At 41.3% G+C, this 12,882-nt stretch overlaps 1 protein-coding gene across 1 annotated transcript in view; it reads left to right on the top strand.

The window, feature by feature from the left end:
- The first annotated feature begins 1,792 nt into the window (after nt 1–1,792).
- Nucleotides 1,793–12,882, top strand: part of HERC5 (HECT and RLD domain containing E3 ubiquitin protein ligase 5) — a 50,046-nt gene continuing 38,956 nt past the window's right edge. Inside the window, exons 1-7 of the mRNA XM_012499355.2 lie at nt 1,793–2,203; nt 3,995–4,118; nt 4,768–4,844; nt 6,806–7,027; nt 8,216–8,307; nt 8,539–8,669; nt 11,926–12,071. Of these exons, the coding sequence (XP_012354809.1) occupies nt 1,939–2,203; nt 3,995–4,118; nt 4,768–4,844; nt 6,806–7,027; nt 8,216–8,307; nt 8,539–8,669; nt 11,926–12,071 (1,057 nt within the window). The 5' untranslated portion in view covers nt 1,793–1,938. The remainder of the gene's footprint in view (nt 2,204–3,994; nt 4,119–4,767; nt 4,845–6,805; nt 7,028–8,215; nt 8,308–8,538; nt 8,670–11,925; nt 12,072–12,882) is intronic.

The following is a 12,882-nucleotide window of genomic DNA, read 5'->3' on the forward strand; positions in this document are numbered from 1 at the left end:
GTGGCATTTATTAAAAGAAAGCTCTCAGCAAAAAAACAAGGAGGGTCCTGCCAACAGGCTCCCAGCTCGCAGACTGAATAACAGGCCAACACACACAAGCTGAAGACGTCTTGCTCCTCCCTGCTGCATAAGGCTGAATTCCCTCTGTCTGCACCCCACTCTCCCAAGTCCCTTGTGGGCATGCCCAGACAAGACCCTGGGGAGGCTTCCTCAGCTGCACAAAAGCTTGTGGGGCAGGTCAGAGATTCTCCAGGGACCCTCCCTTATCTGCCTCCAGCATCTATCAATACTATAAAGAATAATTCATTTTAAATATAATGAAGACCAATAATTATAAAACTTCTAGAAGGTAACAAATGAGGAAATCTTATAATCTTGAATTTAGCAAAAATGTCTTAAGTAGGACAAAAAAGATATGAACTATGTAAAAGAAAAATGGACAAATTACATCAAAATTTAAAACTTCAGTGCTTCAAAAGACACTTAAAATGAAGAGGCAAGCCACAGACAGGTAGAAAACATTTCAAAACGTATAGCTAATAAAGAACATGGTATGAAACATACAAAGAACTCAAATATAATATATAAAGAACTCTTAGATAAAAAGTTAAGCTAGCTAATAAATAAATGGTCAAAAGATTTGAATACACACTTCACAAAGAAGAGATCCTCCTTCCTTAGCCTAAAAAAGGGCTGGGGTTACAGGCAGGAGCCCAGGCCCAGTCTTGTCAGTTGATTTTCGGTGACCCTTCAGAGGGCAAAGGGGAAGTTTTCTCCTGTTCCCTACAACCGACGGGCCCATCAATTGGTGAATGGATAAACTGTGGCATACCCATAGGATAGACTACCATTCAGCAGTAACACAAAGGAATTACTAATTAAACCCAATAGTATGAATCTCAAAGCATTGTGTTAAGTTAAAAAAGCCAGACATCACTTAGATATGGTTCCGTTTGTACGCATTCTAAAAAAGGCCTAAAGCACATCACTGTCGCCAGGCACTCGGGAGTGCGGAGCGGAGCGGAGCTGGCGCGAGGGGGGTTGGGGTGGGGGTGGGGGAGGGGTGGCTGACTGCATAGCTCTGCCCAGTTTTATGCCGGTTTGAGCCCGGCGCACAATGCTTCTTTTTTTTTTTTTTTTTTTTTTTTTTTTAACGTTGTCTCGCTCTGTCGCCCAGGCTGGAGTGCAGTGGCGCAATCTCGGCTCACTGCAAACTCCGCCTCCTGGGTTCACGCCATTCTCCTGCCTCAGCCTCCCGAGTAGCTGGGACTACAGGCGCCCGCCACCACGCCCAGCTAATTTTGTTTTTGTATTTTTAGTAGAGATGGGGTTTCACCGTGTTAGCCAGAATGGTCTTGATCACCTGACCTGGTGATCCGCCCGCCTCGGCCTCCCAAAGTGCTGGAATTACAGGCGTGAATCACCGCACCCAGCCGCAGCGCACAACGCTTAACAACCTTTGGCTTCCCTTATCCCTCCCTCTGGAAATGCGTGTCAGGGTGCCTCCTAGTGGAACTGCAGCGTTTCCTCGAAAGCCATTCCGTCCAGGAGTTAAGGTGGCCGCTGCCCGCCTGGGGACACTTTCTCAGTCCAGCCCACCGGCGTTTACCCCAGCCAACGACCTGTTGCCTTTGGCCGCCTGCCAAGTCACTCTCATTACAGTTTCCTTTTCCTTTTCGATTCCGCCCCCTAAAAACAACAACAAACATTCTGTTTCGTTTCCCACTCGAGCTGCAGGCCCCGCCCCCAAACAGCACGTGGGGGGCGTGGCGTCCCGGCTGGGACGCAGTAGCGGAGGCTGCCGTTCTCCGACGCCACGCAGCTGCGCGCAGCTGTTTCCCGCTCTGCCGCGGGACGCCTGAGGCAGTGGGCGCGCTCAGTCCCGGGACACCGCGTTCTCTCCTCTCGCCTCTGGGCCTGGGACCCCGCAAAGCGGCGATGGAGCGGAGGTCGCGGAGGAAGTCGCGGCGCAACGGGCGCTCGACCGCGGGCGCGGCCGCCGCGTCCCAGCCCGCGAAGTCTCCGGGCGCGCAGCTCTGGCTCTTCCCCAGCGCCGCGGGCTTCCACCGCGCGCTGCTCAGGAGGGCTGAGGTGACGCGCCAAATCTGCTGCTCGCCGGGGCGCCTCGCGGTCTTAGAGCGCGGCGGGGCGGTCGTCCAGGTTCACCAGCTGCTCCCCGGGAGCGGCGGCGCCCGGACGCCGAGTGAGTGGGGCTGGTGTGTGAGGGCTGTGAGGGCTGAGGGCTGTGAGGGGCGGGCAGCCGGGGGTCCGCGCCTGAGGGAGGAGAGCGCAGAAGGTCGCAGACGCGCGCCTGGCTCGGGTCGTTTCGCGGACGGCGCACCTGAGCTCTCTTATCCCGGTCCCTGTCAGGCGCGGGGTGAGCGGGATGCTGGCGACCAGCGGAGCCTCCACTCAGCAAAGTGGCCGATGCGGGGCATGCGAGCAGCGTCTTCATACTTGTAGCCAGTCTGGCTTTCTCATAGGTTTCTGTTCAAGTTTGTACCCCCGTCCCCCGCCCGCCGCATCTCCCACTATCTGGTTTTGAGAAAGTAGTCACTGCTCTAACTTTGGGAGCCATTCTCAGTGATGAGATTTTACCTTGGCCTTCAGTTGCCCTTCTCCCACATTCTCATCGAAGTGGGGGAAATAATTGCCCGCGTTCTTTAAAATTTTGCCCATCTGTGGAATGAAGAAATTGGTATCTTGCTGCGAGTTTATTTTGCGTTTAACTACTGGACGTTTGCATTCCTTTTTGGTAAACTGCCTGTTTATCTTTGCCTGACTTTTAAAAATTTGAGTTGTTAAATCTTTTTCTTATTTGTATGGAAGAGGTATTTGAATATTGAATAAGAATAGCCTTTCGCCCGTCGTACATGTTGTAATATTTTTCTCACTTTGCCTTTTGTGGATGTTGTTTTTTATTGTGCATTTTTTTGGGGGTAGTCTTATCAATTTTTTTGTCTGTAAAGGAAGCTTATGGATTTTATGTTAGGTTGGACAGCTATCCTCACTCCCAGTGTTTTTAAAAATGTACTCATCTTTATAGTAATTTTAAGGTTTTATTTTTTTAAGTAAAAATTTTTCGTACGCTTGGAATTTAAGTACTGAGGTAGGAAGGAGCTAGATTTATTTGCTTTTCCAAATGCTTAGCCGATGTCCCAATACCATTTCTTAATACTTTTTTTCAACTGATTTGAAATGCTGAGACTCTTTAAAAGAAACCGTTAGTCTGCTGGGCCATTTCTTATTACCAAACTGTTGGTTCCCCTAGCATTTGTAATATGGTTTGTGCTTTGAGATTTTTACATGAATAGATTCTATTTCATTAGAACTGAAGATGAAACAAGGTCCCAAAACTATCCTAATTTAATTTTTGTGAACAAATTAGGAGTACATTTTTACTAGTGGACAGTTTAAAATCTCTTAACTTTAGAAAGGGCCAAATGTGCACTAATGCCAATGAAAAATGTTTTCAACAGCATCCTCTTTAAAGATAGTCCCCCAAACATAATCCTTCCTTTTAAGAATATAGGCATTGGCTTCTATTGGGAACTGTTGGGAAGTGTTTATTACTGTTATTTGATTTTTGGGAGAAAGGAATGTGTTTCAGAATACACTATTCTTGAAATGAGTTATGTTGTCTTAAAGTTATATGTTCTTATAGACCTTTTCATCTTTGCCATTTCAAATTTTGTCTTCACTTAATATAACAAGAACCTAAAAGCAGATATTTAATTGGATATTTTAAGGGTATGTTCCATTTACAACAAAGTATACATCAATATTTTTTCTAATTAAAAAAGATCTACGTTAGGACAATTGTCATTCCTGATTTGCTTTGCCTACCTGAATTTTCTTAAGAGAAGTTCATGGTAAGTCAAAGCTTGTCTAGTTGAAATTTTTCCAAGATGTTTTAAGTGTATTATAATGAAGTTAGTAATACAGTGGGTAATAATCAAAGTGATGATAGTTCCTGGTTGGATTTGCTCTGTAGAATGCATTAAATTAGGAAAAAACATGAAGATACATTCCGTGGACCAAGGAGCAGAGCACATGCTGATTCTCTCATCAGATGGAAAACCATTTGAGTATGACAACTATAGCATGAAACATCTAAGGTAGGGAACTTTTTTCTTTTATTAAAAATTAATTTTAATCAAAAGACAATAATAATTTTTGTAGGAAAATGTTACCATATCTGATTCTTGTCCCCTGCTTTATATAGTAGCATCTTAAGTAAATAATAAATTCTGAACTGACCAGTAAAGTCCTTACGTCCCCCAGGGCAGATATCATGTGTTGTTTTGGCATTTAAAGGAAATTATTAAATAGTCTGCCTAGCCCTAAATTGGACTTTCACGTTCATTAACTCATTTGATCCTCACAATAATCCTATAAGTTAAATTTCTGGAAATAAAAGTTTTTAACCTAGAAAAAATACACATTATCATGAAATAATTTGTGAGAGTTTTCCCTAGTAGATTATATGAATTAGAACTCATTTTCACCTTGCATTTATTCCTGCATCATAAAATTGTTGTTTGCATAATAATATTTTATTATAATTATGTAATGCATATTTTTTCTTAAACCACTAATTAAAACATATAGTATTTAAAAAATAATTTTAGATGTACTGAATGTGATGCAGTAAATTGAAAGTTTTTTCTTGAGCTTCATTTCTAATTAAATACTATTAATAGTTCTAAAATCCATGTTGTAACTTTCATTATGGTGATTAACACAAAATGTATTTTCCTTTATCAGGTTTGAAAGCATTTTACAAGAAAAAAAAATAATTCAGATCACATGTGGAGATTATCATTCTCTTGCACTCTCAAAAGGTAATTTTTCTGTAATATTAATAGTTTTGTGGAAGTAATACATGTGTGTATATGTGGAGCCAGTAGAATGTCTGTATTTCACTTGTAACAGGACAGAAATACAGTTTTGAATTTGATTTGGTTCCGAGTACTATTCTTAAAGCAAATACATAATGAGAGAATTCTTGGATCTGTAAAATGTTCAGGTTTCCATAATTACTATTCCTAAATTTGGTTTCATGTTTTTATTTTTCAAATATGAAACAGGGAAAATTTTCTGAATAATCAAAACTGTTTTCTCTACATCTGGTCCAGGCCTGGGGCTACCCTTTTCCAGAAACTGCTTCCCTTTTCCTAATACTTTTCCAACTTCCGCTCTTCCGGCTCAGAATCCCCTTTCGTGGCCAGGTTGCAGGCCTCTGATATGTTTTAACATTGCTTTTTGAATTCAAGGATCTCCCTAGCCCTGTAGTATTTCCCATTTTCTATCAGACGCTGTCATGGTGGGAAATGGAAGCAGTGAATATGAATTATTTCCTAAAGAAATTCGACTGTGAGGCCAGGCTTGGTGGCTAATGCCTGTAATCCCAGCACTTCGGGAGGCTGAGGTGGGAGGATCACTTGTAGCCAGGAGTTTGAGACCAGCCTGGACAACATGGGGAGACTTCATCTTTACAAAAAAAACTTAAAAATTAGCTGGGCATGGTGGCTTGCACCTGTAGTCCCAGCTACTTGAGAGGGTGAGGCCGGAGGATCCCTTGAGCCCAGGAGTTTGAGGCTGCAGTGAGCCGTGATCGTGCCACTGCACTACAGCATGGGTAACTGAGCGAGACCCTGTCTCAAAAAAAAAGAAACTTACTGTGAATGGAATAATTAAGACAGAAGTAGGGTCATAGAGGGGAATTCGAAGTCAAGGGAATTTTTGTTAATATACAGGACAGATGTAAACATGTTCATAAACTGAATAGAATCTGGGATTCAAGGGAAGTTAATAATTAGTGAGTATTTGACCTTCATTGCAAGGCCTGTTGAGATTTGATAGTATTAACTTGTATTGGAAAAAATTGATCATTTGACTTCATTCATTCATGAACAAATATTTCATACTATCTACTGTGTTCAGATTATGAAGATGAAACATACAAACCCTGCCTTTAAGAAGCCCAGGGTCTAAAGGCGTGTATGTATAAGGGTAAAGGGATATTCAGAGTTTATTACTAGTAAATCACAGTACAGAAAGAATAAAAGTTGGGGAAGCAAGAAAGGAAACTGGTCATGCTCATCATTATATTCCTGGTGGTTGACAGGTGCATGAAAATTGTGTGTGAAGAAGAGGTTCTGCTTCCCACCACATCACAGTATCTTGCAAAGAGATTCCAATAAACCTTAATTCTCTGGTGTATTTTTTTAGACTCTATTAGATATTGTCAGCTCTATCAGATAACATCTAAGAACGCTCCCTAAAAAATGTGCTCCATATATTCTGTTAATGGAAGAAGAAACTGACTCGTTCAAGAAACTGTAATTTGAAATTAATTTTACAGTTGTTTATTTGGGATCTTGTAATTTCAAATGAATTTTACAGTTGTTGATTTGGGATCATTAGGCATATGAGAGAAAACAGTAGCTCTGGGGTTTTTCGCAGAGGTAGATTGTTTCTGTTTTTCATGGGCCCATCCACTGAGTGTTTTAAAGTCAATATTTCTTGAATTTGATTTACAATCAAATTTATTATGTTGAAGATATTATTTAATATGTTCAAATAGCTTCACTTTTGAAGTGAGGGATAAGGAAGTGTAACTGTCACTGCTAAAGAGAAGATTCTATGTTTTTCTGTGGCAGACATAGGGTAACTGAGAGTACCATCAGTGCAAAGGTACAATATTGTGATATTATACTATGTAGAGCATGCATAATGCTTTAGGATAATGTCTGCTGCATTTTAAATTGAATAAAACAGCATTTGCTTTGTTTATGTCAAGGTGGTGAGCTTTTTGCCTGGGGACAGAACCTGCATGGGCAGCTTGGAGTTGGAAGGAAATTTCCCTCAACCACCACACCGCAGATTGTGGAGCACCTCGCAGGAGTACCCTTGGCTCAGATTTCTGCTGGAGAAGCCCACAGCATGGCCTTATCCATGTCTGGCAACATTTATTCATGGGGAAAAAATGAATTTGGACAACTAGGCCTGGGCCACACTGAGAGTATGGAACACATTCTCAGATTCCTATTACCAACACATATACTTGTTAGATGAATTTAATGGACCTCCCTGTCAAAAATGGTTCAAATCTTCACTTTCATTTGCACTGCTCTTCCTGATTACCTCTCTGTCTTCAGGGCAGAATCAGTTCAAGAGGCATACATAGTGTGGAAGTTGTTACTGTAATTGAGACATGTTTCAGGGTTGTGTGTGAGATGGAAAAGGGCATTGAATTAGGGATGAGAACCTGGATTCTGATTCCCACTTTGCAGTTTACTAACTGCAAGCCTTGCCCAGTCACTAAACTTTTTTCTAGGCCTCATTTTCTTTTTCTGTCAAGTGACAAGTTTGGATGAGATGACCTTTAAAGCCTTTGCACTTAAAGTCTGTTAGTGTATTATTACAAAAGAATACTAAAATTATATTTAAGAACTCACATATCCTGATCTTATTCTATAAGGTATCAATTATGTCTGTAAACACACAAAAACACACATGAAGAAACATGTAATTTCCATTATTGAACAAAGCCAATGGTGAAATTTCTCATGATCCCAAACAACTTATTAGAGTTTTCAGGTGTAAGAAATTCTGCTGCTTATAACCAGCTGTGGTACTGTATGCAATACGCTGGATCACTGGTTACTCATTTCTCCCTGACACAGTGCAATGGTTATTACACAGAATAGCCCAGAAGTCAGTGTTAGAAAAATATTCAAAGGAGAGAAGAGGAATAAAGTGGCCATTAAACTACTTTGGCTGAATCTCTGAGTGCTTTTGACATGAAAATAATCATGAAGAAAAGAAGAGGTAGTGTGAGGTGATGACACTAGTAGATAATTTGAAAGAAAAAGGAATTGCTATGTTCATTAAAAGTAATTCTAGATGGGTGTTGGAAATATCTAATGTGCTGCAATTAAAGTGAATGAAGTCATAATTGAGAACAGGCTTTGGGAAGTGGTTTGACCCCTTCACAGGTGGGTGCCCCTAAGTGTGACCCTTTTGGTCACTGGTCCCACCTTCACCCTGAGGCGTAGAACTTGATCCTAAACATGGCAACATAGAGCCTTTCTTGTCAGAATATCATGAGAACTGTTGTCGCTGGGTTGAGAAGCAGCAGTCCAGGTAAATCCATTGTGAAACTCAGCATTTCCTTTTGGTCACTTCAGCTATTTTTCTCCTTACATAGGTAAAGATTATCCATCCCTTATTGAAGCACTAGACAATCAGGAAGTTGAATTTCTTGCTTGTGGTGGCTCTCACAGTGCCCTGCTCACACAGGTGGGTGTACCCTTGTCTCTTTTTGGCTGTATTTTTAGAAGAACGTTTTGTATGGGAAGTTAGTGTTTCCCAGAGAAGAAAGGTCATCACTTCCTATATGTAAGACTGTCCTTCTGATATTTAGGAGCTTTACTTTGACAGTGCTATTTATTAGTGATTCACTTTGCATCAGTGAATACTACTTTTTTATTTTATTTTTCTAGCATCTGATATGACATTCCCTTTCCTTAGGATGGGCTGTTGTTTACTTTTGGTGCTGGAAAACATGGGCAACTTGGTCATAATTCAACACAGAATGAGCTAAGACCCTGTTTGGTGGCTGAGCTTGTTGGGAATAGAGTGACTCAGATAGCATGTGGAAGGTAAGTTGTAAAGTATCAATGAGAATTGATAAAATGAGTGCAGCAAACTAGATAGTAATTTAATAAAATTTCTATCAGTTTCTTTGAGATATATCAAAAATTTTCAAATCAGTGAAAATGCTTAATTTAAATTATTTAGATAAAGATAATACCCCTTTTACTCTTCATGGTTGTTTTCTTTGATTTTTTTTTTTTTTTTTAATGAGCGGATACAACTTATTTTCTGCTGTCTCCTTAGTGAAATACCTTTGTAACTATTCAGGTGCATTTTTGCCTTTAAGAAAAATAAGTCATTAATTGTTTATTTGGTAAAAATAAAGCGCAAATCACAAAGGATTATTCATTAATGTAATCACCCTCTCTGACAATGCCTTGCGGCCAACATACTTTTTAATTACTAGAGTTCTTTCACTGTAGCCTGCCCTGATCACAGTAAAGTATAAGACATAGTCAGTGATGGTTTGAGTGAAGTGTTCCTAAGAAGTTTAATTTTCACAGCTCCTTTTTAGAAAATAAAGGTAAAATGTCTTGCTCAGACTCCTTGGTTTATTTAAAGGTTTTTTTGTTTTGTTTGTTTGTTTGTTTTTGAGGCGGAGTATTGCTCTGTCACCCAGGCTGGAGTGCAGTGACGAAATCTCAGCTCACTGCAACCTCCACCTCCCAGGCTCAGGTTATTCTCCCACCTCAGTCTCTGGGATAGCTAGGATTACAGGCGTGCACTGCCACAACCGGTTGATATTTTTTATTTTGTTTATTTATTTATTTTTTGAGATGGAGTCTTGCTCTGTCACAAAGGCTGGAGTGCGGTGGCGCAATCTGTGCTCACTGCAAGCCCCGCCTCCCGGGTTCACGCCATTCTCCTGCCTCAGCCTCCCAAGTAGCTGGGACTACAGGCACCTGCCACCACGCCTGGCTAATTTTTTGTATTTTTAGTAGAGATGGGGTTAGCCAGGATGGTCTCGATGTCCTGACCTCGTGATCCGCCCACCTCGGCCTCCCAAAGTGCTGGGATTACAGGCGTGAGCCACCGCACCCAGCCACAACCGGCTAATTTTTGTATTTTTAGTAGAGACGGGGTTTCACCATGTTGGCCAGGCTGGTCTTGAACTCCTGACCTCAGGTGATCTGCCCCCCTTGACCCCTCAGAGTGTTGGGATTACAGGGGTGAGCCACCACGCCACTATTTAATTTTTTTGGTTATCAGATATATCAGTCCACGTCTTGCCAGAGGGATGTTGGGAGTTGGTAGGGTTAAAAAATATTTTGCCCCATATACACTTATTCTTTTGGGCAGTTTTTCCTTCACTAAACGTAGAGCAAAATTCAGACTGTATTTGAATGTTGGGTTCATTTGTTAGTTTACTGAAACCATTCTTATAAAAAACTAGCATGCATACTTTCAGTCTGTAGGCATATTTTCTTATGATCTTGGAGTAGAATTACATAAATAGGTAATATTATTAAGGTAGACCAAATTATCGGAATATGAGTCTCTTCACCAAAGAAACGTTCTCTTCAATATTTATACCTCATTCAATATCTCTTAACCAAAGCAGTCTTATCACCTCTTTGGATTCTTCATTACATACAATCCTTTTGAGTAGCATGTATTACAAGAGAGGGAGGCAAGTTGGAGATTTGTCTTAATGCACATCAGGGCAATATCCCTACTAACAGGACAATTCACTGGAAAGACTCACTAACTTACTAAAAGCTATTATGCTCATAGTCACATTTATTACAAGAAAAGGATACAAATTAGTACCAGTCAAAGGAAGAAACATAAGGACAGGGTCTAGGAGGGCTACAAATGCTGAGCTTGTGGCTGTCACCTCCCCTTGGAGCAGGTGGATGGTGTTATCTCTTCTGGCCTGATAATGTGACAGGACATACAGAATTTGCCAACCAATCAGAGAAATTCACCCAAGTTGAGAGTTGTTTTTGTTTTTTCTGTTTTTTTGTTGTTGTTGTTGTTTTGGAGACAGGGTACAGGATGTACATAATCTGCCATCCAGTCAGAGAAGTTCACCCAAGTCAAGAGTTGTTTTTGGTTTGGTGGTTTTTTTTTTTTTTTTTTTGAGACAAGGTCTCACTCTGTCACCCAGGCTGGACTGCAGTGGTGCTATCATGGCTTACTGCAGCCTTGACCTCCCAGGCTCAAGCAATCCTCCTGCCTCAGCCTCCCGAGTAGCTGGGACCACAGGTCCGTGCCACCATGCCCAGCTAATTTTTAAATTTGTTGTAGAGATGGGGTCTCCTTATATTGGCCAGGCTAGTCTTAAACTTCTGGATTCAAAGTATCCTACTGCCTTGGCCTCCCAAAGTGCTGGGATTACATGCATGAGCCACCACACTCAGCCTAAATTGAGGGTTTTTATTGCTGAGGCATGATTGGTTAAATCATTGCCCAGGTAGTTGAACTTAATCTCCAGCACTGCCCTCCTGTAGGTCTGATTTACATCATAGGTGAAGAGAGCTCTCCCAGCATCCTGCCATGAATAACAAAGACTCTCCTCTATCACTTGGGAAATTCTGTGGGTTTAGCGGTTACCTCCCAGGAACTGGGCACCAGCCAGACCTCTCTGGGCAAGGCAGATTCCTTGCTACACAGCAGTATAGTGGGATATACAAACCAGCAAATCAATAGGAAAATCAGTGTGGTAAAGATCTTTGAGAAATTAAGTGGGAACTCAACTGAGTCTTCCAGGATGGAAAGAGAATGGACTCAAGAGATGGTTTCCGAGAGGTGGTGACTCAAACTAATGTTGAAAAATGAGCAGAGGGCAAGGGGAGGTGCTTGTTCCAACAAAGGGAACACCATTTGCCAAAGTATGACATCATGGTCTTGTGAGTGGCCTTTGGGTTCCAAAGTCTTTTCAGGTACATGTTGATTTCTTGGTTTCCAGATGGTTTTCATCCTTTAAGAGATGTTTAGTTTCACTCTCACTGGGTAGCATAGTTTTGGCAATTTACTGTATTGCTAAACACTCTCATCATTGTGGATAATTAAGAATTGACCTCGAGACCACGGTGAAACCCCATCTCTACTAAAAAAATACAAAAAATTAGCCGGGCGTGGTGACGGGCGCCTGTAGTCCCAGCTACTTGGAGAGGCTGAGGCAGAAGAATGGCGTGAACCCGGGAGGCGGAGCTTGCAGTGAGCCGAGATTGTGCCACTGCACTCCAGCCTGGGCGACAGAGCGAGACTCCGTCTCAGAAAAAAAAAGAATTGACCATATGTGCTTTTATTTAATAGGTGGCACACACTTGCCTATGTTTCTGATTTGGGAAAGGTCTTTTCCTTTGGTTCTGGAAAAGACGGACAACTGGGAAACGGTGGAACACGTGACCAGCTGATACCGCTTCCAGTGAAAGTATCATCAAGTGAAGAACTCAAACTTGGTAAATTCTGTAGGAACATAGGGTTTGGCATAGTATCTTTTTAGAGAAAATGATTTTTCTAACTGGGTAATGTGGCAAAGAAAGCAGTATATGACTATGAGGGGAGTTTCTCTAAATATTGGTTTCATTTTTTACTGGTAAACAATTCAAGAATCAGTCTAATTTATTGAGGCAAAGTAATTATTCTATATTACTCCTTCAGATTAGGATTAATGTGAATTTAAATGATAAAATAGACAATGGATTCAGAGGCATATGCAGCTCTCATTCCAGTTTGCAAGAGACTTACTAATTCTTGTAATTAGTTGTTTACTAATTCTTGTAATTGGCTGGTTGCCCTGGTTAAGTTGATCCACAGTCATATAAAACCCTCAGAATAATGAGCAGTCAACATATACCTGACACTGAACTTTGCTCAGCACTTACTTGTGTTATCTCACCAATCCTTATGACAGTTCTGGGAGGTGTATTCTGTCACTCCTGTTTTACTGGAGGATAAAGGGACTTGGAGAGAAAAGGGTTAGCCACTTACTCATGGCCAGTAAGTGGTTTATCTGGAGTTGAACCCATGCCCTTTATGACCTCAGAATCTGAGCTCTGAAACACTCCACTATAGAAGCACCTCGGAGCATTTCTGTTACTTGTTTCTGAAAGCTTAGTGGTGACCTCAAGTAACAAAATTTACTCATTTCTTTTGGGAAAACGAACAGAGTTATTTCCTTAAGCAGCATGTATTATCTTTGATTCCTTATAAACAGTTACATGGGCTTAAAGTACTTACATTCTTTATAGCCAGCAGTCATTGGTTAAA

Source organism: Nomascus leucogenys, chromosome 9 (genome assembly GCF_006542625.1).
Source record: "Nomascus leucogenys isolate Asia chromosome 9, Asia_NLE_v1, whole genome shotgun sequence".
Taxonomy (NCBI): Eukaryota; Metazoa; Chordata; class Mammalia; order Primates; family Hylobatidae; genus Nomascus; species Nomascus leucogenys.